This window comes from Ctenopharyngodon idella, chromosome 15 (assembly GCF_019924925.1).
Source record: "Ctenopharyngodon idella isolate HZGC_01 chromosome 15, HZGC01, whole genome shotgun sequence".
Taxonomy (NCBI): Eukaryota; Metazoa; Chordata; class Actinopteri; order Cypriniformes; family Xenocyprididae; genus Ctenopharyngodon; species Ctenopharyngodon idella.
In genome coordinates this window covers 12,575,951-12,592,449 of record NC_067234.1, presented here as the reverse complement: position 1 = coordinate 12,592,449, position 16,499 = coordinate 12,575,951, and the positions used below count along the sequence as shown (strand labels likewise).

Here is a 16,499-nt window from a genome sequence, read left to right as displayed (position 1 = left end):
ATTCTTTGGTGCCAGGTTACTGGACACTAATATACAACTTTTAACCACGGGTACACAACTTTGGAATCTCGGCGGATTCTTTGGTGCCAGGTTACTGGACACTAATATGCCCCTTTAATACGGGTACACAATTTTGGGGATTAGTGGACCCCTGTTTGTGCAAACTTAGTGCACACGAATATGTAACTTTTGCAGGATTTCTTCGCTACTGTTACGAGTCACGCTGGATCAGGTCGTGGCTGCTCCAAATTTTTACACATCAATCGGATTTCAGATAAACTGTTTTCAGATTAGATTTGCAAGAGGTAACGTGATTGGTTAGCTATGCCAATGACGTTACCCAGGGAGCGAGACGCTATTTTGAATTATTGGACGACACAGTAATTCAAATTTAATAGCGCTACAATTATGAGGCCTTCAGAAAGAGTCTGTGAGAAACTCGTCACAGCTCCTTTTCAAAAAAACTACGCTGAATACGATTCAATTCGTTTATTCAAGCGGAAATTAATATTAACTGTATATTGCAAAAAGATTGTCGCCTTTTGCAGATACGAGTTTGAAATATTAATTGGACTGCAGTTTACTTTACGGTCAACAATTGACTACAGTGTTTTTAGGCACAAATAGCTTGTTAACGTTTTTTCAGAATGAGGGACGCGTTGTCGGCTCACTCAATAAGGCGCGCATATACACATTAAATCACACAAAATTATTCTAGGTTGCTCATACACAAAACCAAGTTTAAAACGTTGCTCACGTTCTCCACCAAATAATCTGTAGCGAATCAGTACAGGTATTTAATTAATTTATGGGTGAAATATATGAATATAATAAATCATAAAGCTTTATGATTAATTATAATACATATACCGACCCGAGAGGGAATTATACATATATTGTGAATTAATTACAACGAATTATAATCAATCACATATATGATTAGTTCTGGTTTGATAATAATTTAGAGAAACTATTAGTTTGTCCAGCAAACCGTTAGCTCCTCATAGCCGATTATAAAAGGAAGGTTTTTCTCTGGCCACGAGAAAGACTTCCTATTCTAGCATCAATGCGTAAAGCAAGGATACTGGATCGAAACGTTAAAGTGACCTGGGTTTGTTGCATGAGCAAAAAAAACAATCGAGCATGAATATAATGTATTTAATATATGAAACTACGGATACAGAGACTATACTACTAGACATACACAAACAATACACATATATGGAAAACGAAAGTAAAGTCAAGAAAACAGAGGTGATCAAAGGAATGGCAACTTACTAACAGTTAAAACCTTTGAGAGCCAGCAAGGAAACTCAGCTTACACATCGAGCTTAAAACGCTTTGGAAAGAATGGTTCTATACTTGCATAGGTTCAGGTGCTGTGGTCGTTTCGTGTTTCTGCAGGAGTTTCGGTGCGTGCGGCTGAAGCGATTGGTCCTTTTCCGAGAAGGTGTTCTTCGGCGGGATTTTCAAACAAGGGTTTAACTTAAGAGTAAGATAACCGGAAAGGAAAGAAAAAGAGTCCGTCTCCTAGGCGATGAAGAGTGAAGACTTAGGGCGACGGATGAAGAGGGTTTGACAAAGAAACTTGTTGCCAAAGGATGGTCGTCCCGAAGAGAGGGGGCGCGTGATGGAAGCGCGGTCGCCGAGACGTCCGGGAGAGACGTGTGTTAAATGGCGAGAGACAATCGAGAGACAATGAGAGATGCGTGTCGTTGTGTTTTAAGGACAACAGGCCAGAACGCCTCCTGGGATACATCAGCCAATGACGAGGGTGCGATTCTGGCGGGCAAACTCTTTCTTTGTCTCCATTTATGACCTAATTTGCATGGTTTACGAAGTGTCCGATCTTAGTACATTTTCTTCAAAGTACCATTAAAAATAGAAGAATGCATTTTACAGTCATGTGACATACATTTTCAATTAGAGCATAACGAAAGCTTTACAATGAGACCAAACTTGTCAGATGGCAAAGACATAAAAGGTGAGATACAGTTTATACTTGAGTTTTATCGTTTAGAAGAAAACTAATACAACTACAGTCGTAGCTAAGCTTATATACTAGGGATAAATACATGCACCTTTAAATACAGCGACGGGGACATATTGGCACAGTCATATTTGGAGGATAAATGTACATTCACAATCTCCATGCGTGTTTGTGAGTGTCTGTATGTGTGTGTGTATTGGGGTTGTGGCCAGTGTCTGTGACCATATCACCTTTAGTCCCACCAGGGTGACTCTTTGAAGTCTCTGGGGCTGGATAGAATGTGTTCTGTTTTTCTTTACTGGGGTAACAAAGGTGCCAATGGGGCAATTGGTCCCGGACTTGCCGGAGCCGATTCGTGATTTACATGCACAGTTCAGGAGGCTAAAAGCATTCTGAAATGTCCAAACTTGATTGACTCTGCCGGATCTATCCAGACGCTACACAGGTGAACTGAGGAATCCTCAGTGTAAACTGGAAATACTGAGGTAAGATTATGACTCTTATACCTGAATTAGCATTTACAGGCTGTTATTCACATTTTCAGAATTTAAAGGATGTAATCACACATGAAAGTGTCAAACTGGGAAATTTCATTAGTAACCTTTATTACATTACATTACATTACATGGCATTGATCTACTGATGTCATTGTTCTCTACAGGTTGATTTATTGTAATTTCACAGATGAAGGTTGTTCTGCTCTGGCTTCAGCTCTGAGATCAAGCCCCTCACACCTGAGAGAACTGAATCTGTCTAGGAATAAACTAGGAGACAGAGGAGTGATGCTGCTCTCTGCTGGACTGGAGAATCCTCAGTGTAAACTGGAAACACTGAGGTGAGATTATGACTCTTACACCTGAATTAACATTTATAGGCTGTTGTTCACATTTTCAGAATTTGAAGGATGTAATCACGCATGAAAGTATCAAACTGGGAAATTTCATTAGTAACCTTTATTACATTACATTACATTACATGGCATTGGTCTACTGATGTCATTGTTCTCTACAGGTTGAGTGATTGTGACATCACTGGTGAAGGTTGTGCTGCTCTGGCTTCAGCTCTGAGATCAAACCCCTCACACCTGAGAGAACTGAATCTGTCTGGGAATAAACTAAGAGACTTAGAAGTGAAGCTGCTCTCAGATATACAGGACAATTCACATCAGTTGAAAATTCTGTTTTAAATTGTTCAAAGCATAATTTCCTGGTTCCCTTTCATGGGAACTGTCGACGCTACGTCATATGACGTTATGGGAACCTTCTGCGTGATTGTGTCGTGAAGCACTCTTGTATCTAACCAATGATGAGACGAGACGTCAGAGGCGGGTGACGTCACGGACCAGGAAACTATAAAGCATACCCAGAACAAAGAACGCTAGCTTCTGTTGTCTTCAGCAAGCGCTCTGTGTTATCGTGTGTCTTATTTGGTGTTGTTTGTCTTATTACATAAACAAGTCACAATCTCTTCGTCTGAGGACAAGAGTATCTCACACCAATCCATATATTTATATATAAAAAAACAGCAGTTGAATGGGAGTTGAGCATGCCCAGGCAGCTCTTGAGGGAGCGGTCTGTGCACACTGTAAAAAAAAAAAAACTCACTCTCAGAACACTGTGTTCCTGTGTTCCCCGCGGATCGGGTCCCGCTTCTGCTGAGGCAGAGCGGAGGCTCCATTCGTGGGGTTCACAATTGGATCTGACAGAGGGATTAGAGACGGGCGCCGCCCTTTCTCTGCCCTTACCTGCCAGGTTCAGTGCCGTCTCCCAGGTGGAAGCACGCTCTGCAGTTTCTTCCCCCGGATTGAGGCACCGGTATTTCACATGTCCAGCTCTGAGGAGGTGGATATTGTGATATCGATCTGAGGACTCGCCACCTCACACACATATCGTGTTTCAAAATCACACGTTTATAACAAATCAATAGTGAACAGTAGGTTGAATCGCGTTTCCCCCTGTGCTACACTATAAAGCGAGTGGGGATACACGCAGTTTATGTGTTGTTTGCTGGGAGTGGAGCATGCACGTCAGCTCACAACTGACAGTGAGCAGTGTTCATTCATAAAAATGTCCCAAAGAGAAGCATGCACTAGCGGGAGTTTTTTAGCTCCACTCCTGTTGGCTTTATTCTCGAGGGAATAAAAGTCTAACGCAAGGCTCGGATCTCGCACTTGCCAAGGCAGCGCGTAGATTTAGTTTTCATTAAAGAATATATAGCTCGGATCTCGCGTTGCCGAGGCAGCGCGTAGATTAAGTCTGCAAGAGAGAATATACGGCTCGGGTCTCGCGTTTGCAGAGGCTGCGCATAGATCACGTGTCCGTAATTTTATATATATATGTATTTATATTTGGAGGGAACTGAGTAGACGGGAGTTTCCCTTTCTCTCTTTCCCTAAAATACCTTGCGAATTATTACGAGCTATAATTCTTTTTTGTATTCTAAATATATTCAGCCTGTTAAAAAAAAAAAAAAAAATCTGGCTGCATTTAATTTGAGGATTAAATGAAATATTGAAAACATTAAAATACATTAAATTCTAAGGAATTTAAAAGAAAATAAAGGAGACCGTTCTGCCAACCCTGCCACCTCGTGTGCTTCAGGGCGCAGTGGTTTCCAGTGTTCCTCCAAGAAAGAGGAGGGTTGTAGAGCGGTCAGTTCAGATGTTCCCTGCCGGCTTGCCATTTCAGGGCACTGGTCTGGCCGTTCATCCAAAGAAAGTGTCGCCACCCGTGCTCCCACACAGAAAGCTTGGGGACAGGGACAGGCGACACAGCTGAAGTCTTTGTGGGGTAACACAGATCTGCGGACTGTAATTATCACCAAGAAGGCTTCGAAGAGGTCCTGATGCCAGTGGCAAGGGACATTGGAGGGCAGCCCCCTCCAGAGAGGGTCGGGTATTAAAATACTTGGTACCCATCCCTCTTTGGCGCCCTCAGGGGGCCGTTCTGCTAACCCTGCCACCCAGTGTGCTTCAGGACGCAGCGGTCTCCACTGACCCTCCGAGGAGGGCCGGTCATCACTTGATTCGGCTGTTCCTTGCCAATTCGCCGTTTCAGGGCGCCGAGTTAAGTGCTCAAAAAACACCAGAGGCCAGTCTCGAGAGACTGGTTCCCTTAGTAAATTTTCTGGCAGAATGGAAACTTCTCCCAAATATTTCAAAACGGGTGCTGCTCACAATAGAAAAGGGTTACAAATTCGGGTCTCGCCCGCCCCAGTTTATTGGGGTCCTTCCCACAGTGGTGGCCCCAAGCAGTCTCTGGTAATGGAACAGGAGGTTATGACGCTCTTGCAAAAAGGAGCTATAGAAGGGGTTCTCCTCCCAGCAAGCTGTCAGGGTTTTACAACCAGTGCTTCATTGTTCCAAAGAAGGATGGAGGGTTATCCCACAGATCAGGTCCGAGGACTGGTTTGTTGCGATAGACCTAAAAGATGCTTACTTTCATGTATCCATCCATCCTCAACACAGGAAGTTCCTCAGGTTTGCTTTCGGGGGCAAAGCTTACCTGTACAGGGTTCTTCCCTTTGGCCTTATCACCCCGCACATTTACGAAGTGCGTGGATGCAGCTCTGGCTCCACTGAGACTCCAGGGCATCCGCGTACTGAACTATATCGACGACTGGTTGATTATAGCTCAAACAGAACATCTGGCAGTTCAACATCGAGATGTTGTTCTGTCACACATGAAGAGGCTTGTGCTGAGGCTCAATGCCAAGAAAAGTGTGCTGGTTCCGGCTCAAATTACCAACTACTTAGGGGTAGTTTGGGACTCCACCACGATGCAGGCACATCTGTCTCCTGCTCGTGTGAGTTCCATTCTTAATGCTGTGAATGGGGTGAAACTAGGCCAGTCACTCACTGTTAAACAGTTTCAAAGACTGTTGGGTCTCATGGCAGCTGCGTCCAACGGGATACCTTTTGGCCTGCTGCACATGAGACCCTTGCAGTGGTGGCTCAGGACCAAGGGGTTTTCTCCGAGGGGAAATCCTTTTTGCATGATCAAAGTCACGCGGCGATGCCTTCGTGCTCTGGTCGTGTGGAAAAAGCCTTGGTTCCTGTCCCAAGGACCTGTGTTGGTGGTTCCTTGTCGTCGCGTAATGCTTACGACGGATGCTTCCCTCACGGGCTGGGGGGCGATCATGAGTGGTCGCTCAGCTCAGGGTCTCTGGGAGGACCATCAGAGTTCCTGGCACATAAATCGGCTGGAAATGATGGCGGTATTTCTTGCAGTAAAATACTTCCTCCCAGACCTGAGGGCCCATCACATGTTGGTCCGCACGGACAACATGTCGGTGGTCTCATATCAACCATCAGGGGGGTCTGCGGTCTCGCCAACTATGCAATTGGCCCGTTGGATCCTCCTGTGGGCCCATGGGAAGCTCCTCTCACTGAGAGCAGCTTACATCCCAGGGCATCAAACGTGGGAGCAGACGCCCTGTCGAGGCAGGGGCCGAGGCCCGGGGAATGGAGACTCCACCCTGAGTTGGTGGAGCTCACTTTGGAAAACTTTGGTCGAGCGGAAGTCGACCTATTTGCTTCAGGGGAATCAACCCAGTGTCCACTGTGGTTCTCCCTATCTCATCCAGCACCATTGGGTCTGGATGCCATGGTATAGACGTGGCCGAGGCTGCGTCTGTATGCATTTCCCCGTTCGCTCTGCTCCAGGGAGTTCTGGAGAAAGTACGCCAGGAAGGGGTCAGTCTAATATTGATACACCCATACTGGCCAACCAAAATATGGTTCTCAGACCTACTGTCACTTCTAGATGGCTCCCTGATGGAGCTTCCTCTCAGGCAGGACCTCCTGTCTCAAGCGGGCGGCATGATAATTCATCCACGCCCAGAACTACGGAGACTGTGGGCCTGGCCTCTGAGGGGGCCAGGCTCATAGATGCTGGTCTCCCAACTGAGGTTGTGGAGACCATACTCCACTCCAGAGCTCCCTCCACGAGGAAGTTGTATGCGTATAAATGAAAACTGTTCTCTACTTGGTGTAGACAAAGCAATGTGGACCCTGTCCACTCTTCTATTAGCCTTGTGCTTCAATTTCTCCAAGACAATTTCTCTGATGTTTTTATCCCCTTCAACCTTGAAGGTTTATGTTGCGACCATTTCGGCCATGCTCCTCTGGGGGATTCCTCGGTAGGTCGAGACCCCCCTTTTTTATACGCTTCCTCCGTGGTACTCTGAGGCCTTCAGTACGTACAAGGACTCCGGCCTGGGACTTTGGCCGTGGTATTAGAAGGGTTAGCTAAGGCTCCCTTCGAACCACTAGAGGAAGTTTCAGAGAAACTCCTCACCCTAAATACCATATTTCTACTGGCTATTTCATCTCTTAAAGGAATAGGAGATCTTCAAGCACTTTCAGTTGCTCCTTTGTGTTTGGAATTCGCACCTGGAATGGTCAAAGCGTTCCTGCACACTAGACCAGGCTATGTGCCTAGGTCTCCACCAACGTCCCGGGTCCCATCGTACTTCAGGCCTTCTATCCTCCTACATTTACAACTTCGGATCAGGAGAAACTCAATCTGCTCTGCCCAGTGAGGGCTTTAGATGCATATGTCCACAGAGCTGCCCTGTGGCGTAAAAAAGATCAATTGTTTGTGTGTTACAGGTCTCCTAAGAAAGGAGGCCCAACATCTAAGCAGAGAATGAGGAAGTGGGTGGTCGAGGCTATCTCACTTGCTTATGAGGCGGCCGGACAACCATCTCCATTAGCTGTCCGTGTCCACTCTACTAGGGGTATGGCTGCCTCAAAGGCAGGAGTATCCATTAATGACACATGTGATTCAGCTGGATGGTCATCCCAGCACACATTTATTAGGTTTTATAACCTGGATATAGGCTCCACTCCGGGGTCGTCAGTTCTGTCTACAAGATAACAGACAGGTACTTGGTTCTACGGCGTAGTTGGGACAGTGTTCCCATAACGTCATATGACGTAGCGTCGACAGTTCCCATGAAAGGGAACGTCTCGGGTTACTTGTGTAACCCTGGTTCCCTGAATAGGGAACGAGACGCTACGTCGCGTTGCCGTATCCCTGGCATACCTGTGAGCGTGTTGCTTCAGCCATAATCCAGAAGCTAGCGTTCTTTGTTCTGGGTATGCTTTATAGTTTCCTGGTCCGTGACGTCACCCGCCTCTGACGTCTCGTCTCATCATTGGTTAGATACAAGAGTGCTTCACGACGCAATCACGCAGAAGGTTCCCATAACGTCATATGACGTAGCGTCTCGTTCCCTATTCAGGGAACCAGGGTTACACAAGTAACCCGAGAAGTTTTCTCAAGTTTTACCTGTGGTAGAAATTCACCTGTAAAATAAAGTCAAACCACTCAGTTGTAAAAATGAATCAAAGTCTTATTCCAAATGAAGCTGGGCTGCTTCTCTGCAGAGAGCTACTAAAGTGAGCTCTACAACAAAATATATTTATTTAGTAAAATCATAACGATCATAACGAGCAGCAGAATTTTTATTATGCCACAGTCGCTGGCGCCGCTTCTTCCGGTCAAGTGTATGAGGTAACACAGCGCTGTTTATCATATTACATACATTTGACTGTGTTGAAAATATAACGTTATAACGTTACTCTGTGCATTCGCTCAGCGGCTGCTGTGAGACACTTGTTGCACACTGCAGTAGATAGATCGATTTTAGAATATCATATTAAAATTCTGGATGGCTTGTGTTGATAAATGCATGCAATTAATTTTAAAACATATTGTATGATGGAGAAAATGCTGTATTAGCTACTTGACAAAATATTTTTTTCTCTGAGGCATGATAAAAGCATGGTACTCGCAAAAAATCAAGAAAACTAGATTTAAACAATAAGACTAAAAGTGTTGATCTATATAACAACAATTAGTCTTCTGTCTATAAATGTAACTAAACAGTTGTTCCCTTGTCTAATAAAACATTAATATAATAAAGCATCTTTGGTGTTTCCATGGTAACCGAGGAAACCGAGGGTAACGCGGGTATAATGCCATTGACAGGCGACTCCTCACACATCCCGGAGCCTTGGTTAAAATTGCAATTTTCTCACGATTTACAAATAGTTGGAAACATTTGGGATATTGTAAGTACTCAACTGAACAAAATATATAACACTGGCCTAGTGGTTTTTGGATATTTACTGCAAAAATCTTACATATTGTGCCTTTAAAATACTCAGACATTTATGGTCATAAGAGTAACACCATTCAAATTTGTGAAGGGTTAACAAGGCTTATTAACAAAACATTGCTTGTATAATAAAGCAAACAAAAATCATTTTCTGCCGTCTCGGTTTCCTTTCCGTGAACTGAACCGAAACTCAGCATATAGATATAGCATTTTGTTAATATGTTAATTATTTAAGTGAAATATATTTCGAGTATAGGCATAGGCTATTTATTCCTTTTATATGATTTTATCCTGTTTTTTCACAGAAGCGCTGAAGGTGCGTGATCATGATGAATCCTCATGTTCTGTTGTTTATTCTGCTGTTTGTGAATGTAATGGGTCACAGACACTTGTCCATTCTAATTTCGTTTAATTCTATAATCTTGTCGGTTAATAAAAGGTTAATGATCGCGTCGGTGGAAGGTCAGGAAAAAAAACCCTGAAATGATATTGACAAGGCAACTTTTCTAATGTTTGTTTAGTTTTTCAACTAATATTTATATTTTCTTATATTTCAGGTTTCTTTCAATTAGCATGAATGTTTTTAATAGTTTTAGTGGTAACACTTTACAATAAGGTTCTAGGTTAAACATTAATTAATGTATTAACTAACATGAACTAACCATGAGTAATACATTTGTTACTGTATTTACTAATCTTCGTTAATGTTAGTTAATGAAAATACAGCTGTTCATTGTTTGTTCATGTTAGTTCACAGTGCATTAACTAATGTTAACAAGATTTTAATAATGTATTAGTAAATGTTGAAATTAACATTAACAAAGATGTTTTTTAACTAAGATGTTGTTCTTAAAGTCACAGTAATGAATGAGGTGTCAAATCGTGCGGATTACTGAGGAATCGTGTGCTATGACTTTTATAAGCGATCAGGTGTACGATGTATGAAAAATCGCCCAAAAAAAGTCCCATAGACTTTGCATTGCGACCAACTTTGACGAGTCATAGCTCAGAGCGAGGATTTGGTAGAAAAGTGGGTTACTACGTTTGAAGAGGCTGTCAGACTCTGTAAGACCATACACATACCTGCTGCAATGGGGTGTAAGTTGTACCCCTGGGGCGCAAAAGCTGCCCAAAGTTGCCCCATAGACATACTATGGTGAAGCCGTGCCCATGAAACAGGGATTGTGCATGTTTTTCCTACTATTGTAACTTACATAGAGATTTTGTATTGAACATAACTCTGGATCACAGTGTCATAGAGACAAGGGGGTGGGCTCATTTCACTCAGGCAACCAATCATTCTCTCAGGATCAATGTGAAGAATCAAGCCATGCCCTAGCAACCATTTAGAGCACCCTTGCAACAAGTTCCATAGACTTCCATTCAAAAAGGTCAAAGGGATATCAAAGGGATATCTTTAGATAGAAGTGTCATAGAAACATGAGGGTGGGCTCATTTGACTCGGGGCAGCAAACGGCCAATCACAAATCACCTTCAACACTTCATAGCCACACCCTAGCAACCATTTAGAGCACCCTAGCAACACAAACACAAAGAGGCATATCTTCAAATCCAAATGTCAGAGGCATGGGGGTTGGTTTTTATCATTCATATTGGCAAGCAGCCTTTGGAGTATCATCACTGGCAGCTGCCAAGCCACTCCCTAGCAACTAAACAGAGTACCCTAGCAACCTGTTCAACAAAGCCTATATCTCTGCATCAGAACATCATAGAGACATGGGGGTTGGCTCTTTTGACTAATGCTAGCAAACTGGACTTCCAACATGCTACATGCTAGCAGTGAATAGCTACATGCTAATATCAATCAGGTTAGGGTTAAAACATGACACAAACAAGTCTAAATGTGTTAGCATCATGTTAGTAGCATGCTAAAAACATGCTAGCAGCATGGTAATCATGTTAGAATCTTGTTAAAAACATGTTAGCAACATGTTAATCATGTTAGCATCATGCTAACAGCATGCTAATGGTGTTAGCATCATGCTAGCAACATGCTAATCATGTAAGCATCTTGCTAAAAACATGCTAGCAGCACAGTAATCATGTTAGCATCATGTTAACAGCATGTTAATTGTGTTAGCTTCATACTAACAACATGCATGTTAACATCATGCTAGCAACATGCCAATCATGTTAACATCTTGTTAAAAACAAGCTAGCAATATGGTAATAATTCTAGGATAATGCTAACAGCATGCTAATCAAAAGTGACTCACATTTTCTTTAGGAAATGTACATTCCAGTTATGAGCGTTATGGGAACGTAATATGGCGGCGCCGTTGACGTATGATCCAGCGTCTAATAGGGGATGTCTATGCCCATAACGCTCAAAACTGGAATTGGGAAAAATGCTTCGTGTGCTGCTTGGGGCTGTACAAATCGCTGCACATTTGTAAACAGGTCTTGGAGAATTACCTTTCACATGTAAGACTGAACATTTGTTTATGGTTGTATTTGGTCATTATATAATTATATTGATAGTAGTTGGCCACCGTAGTCAGTCAGACTTAAATAGCTAGCGATGTTGCTAGTTAGCTGTGAAAGTTGAGACATGAGTTTACATGATTTCTATTATAGTTTTAGCTTATATTATATCTTATTTTATAAACTAAATTTCCTGAAATTTAAATATGCATCTTTATTTTCTTAAAACCGACTTTTATGACAAGTACTCGCTAGGTGACTGACATTTTGTAAATCTTACTGTAACGTTAGTTAGTTGGCTAGCTAACTTTTCTCACACATTGAAGGTTTCCCAAAGACAAAGAGTTGAGGAGACAGTGGGAAGTAGCTATAAGAAGGGAAGGTCTTCTGTGCTATGCAGTGAGCACTTCAAGCCGGAGGACTTTGACAGGACAGGTCAGACTGTCAGGATTAGCTAGGATGGAGCTAAACCATCGGTCTTCAGTTTCCCAACCCATCTACAAAGAGTAGGTGTATGATCACTAGATTATTTAATAGTTTGCCATTAAATGGTGATTTGTTTATATGTTTATATTTTTATTATGGCCCTATATTCAAACCTCTCTGTCTCTCACCGAAAAATGAAATTTTTATGAAAACAATCACAAAAAAAATTGTCTTAATTAACTACTCCTAATTCCATCACAGATGAGTATGACTTTCATTGTTTATCTGAACACTTTACTGAAAACTGAAGTGTCAGGGTTCTGTCACTTCTTTCTAGTTTGTTTCTTGGTTTGTGACAGAGCTCTGACACTGCTATTGTCTCGCCTGGTCTTGTCATGTTGAGCGTGTGGTTCCGAGTCTGCTTGGGCCGCATGCTGTCCATGTGAGTTGTCTTGTGTGCTGGGCATGGTGTTCGGATCCCGGCACTTCGGTCTAGTTTGGTTTCGGTTTTGTGTCGGGATTCGGACATTCATGCTCAGTGTGTTTATCTCTTGTGTGTGCACGGAATGAGCATTCACTCGTTCTTCCTACAAAGATTGTTCTCATTTGCAAAACTATAAGTCAATAAATCAAAAACCACAGCCAATCAGAACACAGTGTGTGCGGGCTCTCGCGGCATTTGCACAGCACCAGAGATTAAACTTGACGGCACTCGCATGAAAAAGATCAACGTTGATAATCAAATTCACAAATATTACAACATTTAAACATTATTATAATATATACTGAGCTACTAAAACAATCTTTGTCATATAATACACTTGTTTGTTCACATTCTTGCTTCCATTTGTTTAATTTCAAGATCTGAGGTGAACTATCCATTGTTGCTTTTACTACGACTACAAAGCTGGGAGCACTAAATGATATTCAGAGTCACGTTACAGGCTTTTAACATTAAGTAAAGCACATAAACATTACCTTAGATTAACATTACCGTACTTTGTGTTGTTGTTCCAGCTGCGACTTTGCAAAAAATAGAAACCGTTTCTAAGATTGAATCGTCACATGTCGCTATCGCGGCTGGTTAGGACAACCGGTAACTTAAACACCTCTGATTGGTCATTATTTTCAACACAAATCCCTGTGATTGGCTACAATACTCAACTCTGCAAAATCATGTTGTGACACATTGGCAGCTCCGTTGATCTTACGTAACCAGATCGCTTTAATTTACTTACTTTTCTGTTTTATTTAAAAATAGAAATTATATGTTACACATAGTAATATAATTTTGTTAATCCTGCATGCAATGACTAAAATTATATAAATTGCATTGACTTGACCAGGCAGCCAATTGACGCCCCTGTTTACATCTGCCGCATGCTTTCTTGTTATGTTTTGTGTGAACACGCAGCTTATGAGTTTCTCATAGTTGTGTGCTCATGTCTCGTTGTGTGTTCATTTCTCGTTTTGTGTGAGCACATGGCTTGTGATTTGTTTTCATTGGCCATGTGCTTGTGTTTTTGTCATGTTTGGTGTGAGCACATGGCTTGTCATGTGTTTCCTTGTGCCATGTGCTCTCATATCTATTGTCTTGACCCCGCCCATTTTGTTACCTCATTATTGGTTCATTTGCCCCACCTGTCCTCCCTTATTACCTGCCTTGTTTGCTCTCCTATTTATTCTCCTTGTGTTTGCAGTCCTGTGTGAGTTTGTTGTTTGATGTTACCTGTTGTGTTGCTTGCCCGTTCCAGTCCTGCCCAGTCGTGATGGCGAAATGAAGCTTTGTGAAGCACAGAGACTTTCCCCTCAAGTGTATCGTAAAAAGGTTCATTACTCGAAGCTTTTCAACACTGTGCATACTAACGACATCTTGTGGTCAAAAGGTGGAAAAAAACTGCCTTTTAACTGCCCAGTTATTTTTGGACTGTTTCATGTAATAAATCAGTTTGTGCTATGAAAAGTGTATAAAACAATGTAAATTATTATTATACATAAAAAAAGTCTTTTACGTGTCATTTTAAATGACACGTAAAATGACACGCTTCCTAGCATTGTTCGGGAAGCAGACACACTCTGTCAGTTTAAATCTAGACTAAAAACGCATCTCTTTAACCTGGCATACACATAACACATTACCAATTTATATTTCCAAATCCGTTAAAGGATTATTAGGCTGCATAAATTAGGTCAGCCGGAACCGGGAACACTTCCTATAACACCTGATGTACTCGTTACATCAGAAGAAGAATGGCATCTACGCTAATATTAGTCTTTCTGTTTATCCCGAGGTTCACCGTAGTCAACCGGATCCGGGCCGTATCCAGGTGAGACCAAAAACCTGCACCTTGACACGACCACAACGCAGCCCTGAAGTATCAGCAGAGATTGAGTCAACTAGATCATCCCCTGTGAAGGCCTCATCGACACGACAGCCACGACACAGTTCCTCAACAACCGTCCATACCGGCGTGATGAATACGATCCTCAATTGGATGGAACTGAAATAAATACTTTTAATGTTGCGATCCTATTGGACTTATGATAGCAACCTGAATTGTAACAAAGCACTGTTGGCCAGAGGAGAACTGGCACCCCGACTAAGCCTGGTTTCTCCCAAGGTTTTTTTCTCCATTTTAACACCAATTTGCCACTTGTCTGCCACCTGATGTCACCTGATGGAGTTTGGGTTCCTTGCCGCTGTCGCCTCTGGCTTGCTTAGTTGGGGACACTTGACTTGACATTTGATATTCAACAGTGCTTTTGATCTGCCTGCATTGACACTATTCTTTAAGAGCTGCTGTGCAGCCAAACAATGTACCAGTTATCAATGTAAAGCTGCTTTGACACAATCTACATTGTAAAAAGCGCTATATAAATAAAGGTGACTTGACTTGACTTGACTTTTACTTACACAATTTGAATAAATGAGTCTGAATAAATTTTGGGGGAGAAAATAGACAAGCTTGGACATATATTATCAAAATAAATTATTGTCATAGAATGAAGTATGAACTGAGAATACATACAAACTGAACACGTAAATATTTATTTGTATTATGACATATTATTTTGCTGAAAAGCAAATGACACCACATCTGTGCAAGGGTTCACGTTATGTGAATCAGAATACGAAGCAGTCATGTGGTTGTGTGCGAAAATGAAGCTTCGGACGTCACCGATCACGTGGTTATGGCAAAATGAATCAAGCTCCGATACAGTGCTTTACTGTGAGATGTTTCGGGTTTTTTTGATACAACGTCACATCACTACTGCCCAGTCCTGCCCAGCCAGTCAGCTACCAGTTATGTTTTTCGCCCATGGGGTAGTTTTTGCTGTTGATTTTGATTCATTTTTTGATTTTGATTCATTTTCTATCTAATAAAAGCTCATTCGTTCCTGCAATTGAGTCCTTGCTCCTTCCCTCACCAAAGCTTGACGTGTGTGTGTGTGTGTGTGTGTCGGTCAGGGAAGTATATTCAACACCAACATGTTTGAGAATGCAAGCCAGCAAGTTGAAGATTGTACAAACTATTCACCAACCAGCTTAGGCCCTGTTTACACTAGTGCATTTGTTGTTTTAAAACGCATACGTTTTGCTAGTTACGCCTGTCATTTACACTACACCGGTGTTTTCGAACTTCGAAAACGGAGACTTTTGAAAACGCTGCAGAGCCCGTTTTAGTTTGAAAACGCCAGGGTTGCGTTTGTGTAAACGTACCAAAACAGAGACTTTTGAAAACAATGGCCTGGCTGCCCACGTTCGCTCTGCGTATCCTTGACGACTGTGTAAACAATAATATGGAGACTGAACTGCAATCTTTGCTGGCTTTATTGTAATTTTTAGCAGCCATTGTGCAGATAAACCACAGACCGTAAAAAAATATGGACGTAGTGTCCATGACATCACCCGTAGATTTCTGAAGAGCATTTTTGAAGCGAAAATGAGGCCCCTGCCATCTTAGCAGTGCATCACCGCACGTCACTCCCGGATAATTGGAAATGGGCAAAGAGGCGGGACATGGTTGGAACCAAGGTGACTGGTTGCTGAAACCACGCCCGCCTGGCTTGACGTGATCATGTTAGCAGGCAAAGGAGCTATCTGTCTATCTAAAGCTGGGTTCACATTGTGCGATTTATAACAGTCCTTTAGGATTGTTGCTTATCAGTCTGTACGAACATGATCCTCATGTCACACTGTGGGATCTCAGCCGTCATTTATGTCAGACTGTATGACAGTAAGAACGCGTTAAAAAGGGACGCGCACATGAAAACTCGTCCGGAGTTTTACATCATCAACCCACACACATTCGGTGACAGTGAGCTGCATTACACACGGGACTGAAATGGTGGCTAACAAAGACATCTCTAGCGTTAATTTTGATAACGGCTTGTCTTGAAAAATGAACAATTTGACGTTTGTCGTAGGAGAAGTCACACTGCAGGACTGTGTGCCAAATCTTCTGACACTACTAGAATTTCGTCTGAGGTAAAGTTTGATCGCAACGGTCAT

General features: G+C 42.4%; 2 protein-coding genes across 5 annotated transcripts in view; both read left to right on the top strand.

The window, feature by feature from the left end:
- LOC127496257 (NACHT, LRR and PYD domains-containing protein 12-like) overlaps positions 1-15,391 on the top strand; it is a 66,917-nt gene extending 51,526 nt beyond the window's left edge. For 2 of the 4 annotated variants that reach the window (XM_051864050.1, XM_051864048.1), the window contains 3 exons: positions 2,436-2,475; positions 2,652-2,825; positions 3,002-15,391. In XM_051864050.1, the coding sequence (XP_051720010.1) occupies positions 2,436-2,475; positions 2,652-2,825; positions 3,002-3,176 (389 nt within the window). In that variant the 3' untranslated portion in view covers positions 3,177-15,391. Of the gene's footprint in view, positions 1-2,302; positions 2,476-2,651; positions 2,826-3,001 lie in introns of those variants that run through there. The other 2 variants (XR_007925276.1, XM_051864049.1) reach the window with 2 other exon arrangements.
- Positions 1-16,499, top strand: part of ech1 (enoyl CoA hydratase 1, peroxisomal) — a 140,548-nt gene that overhangs the window by 102,063 nt on the left and 21,986 nt on the right. The window lies entirely within an intron of this gene.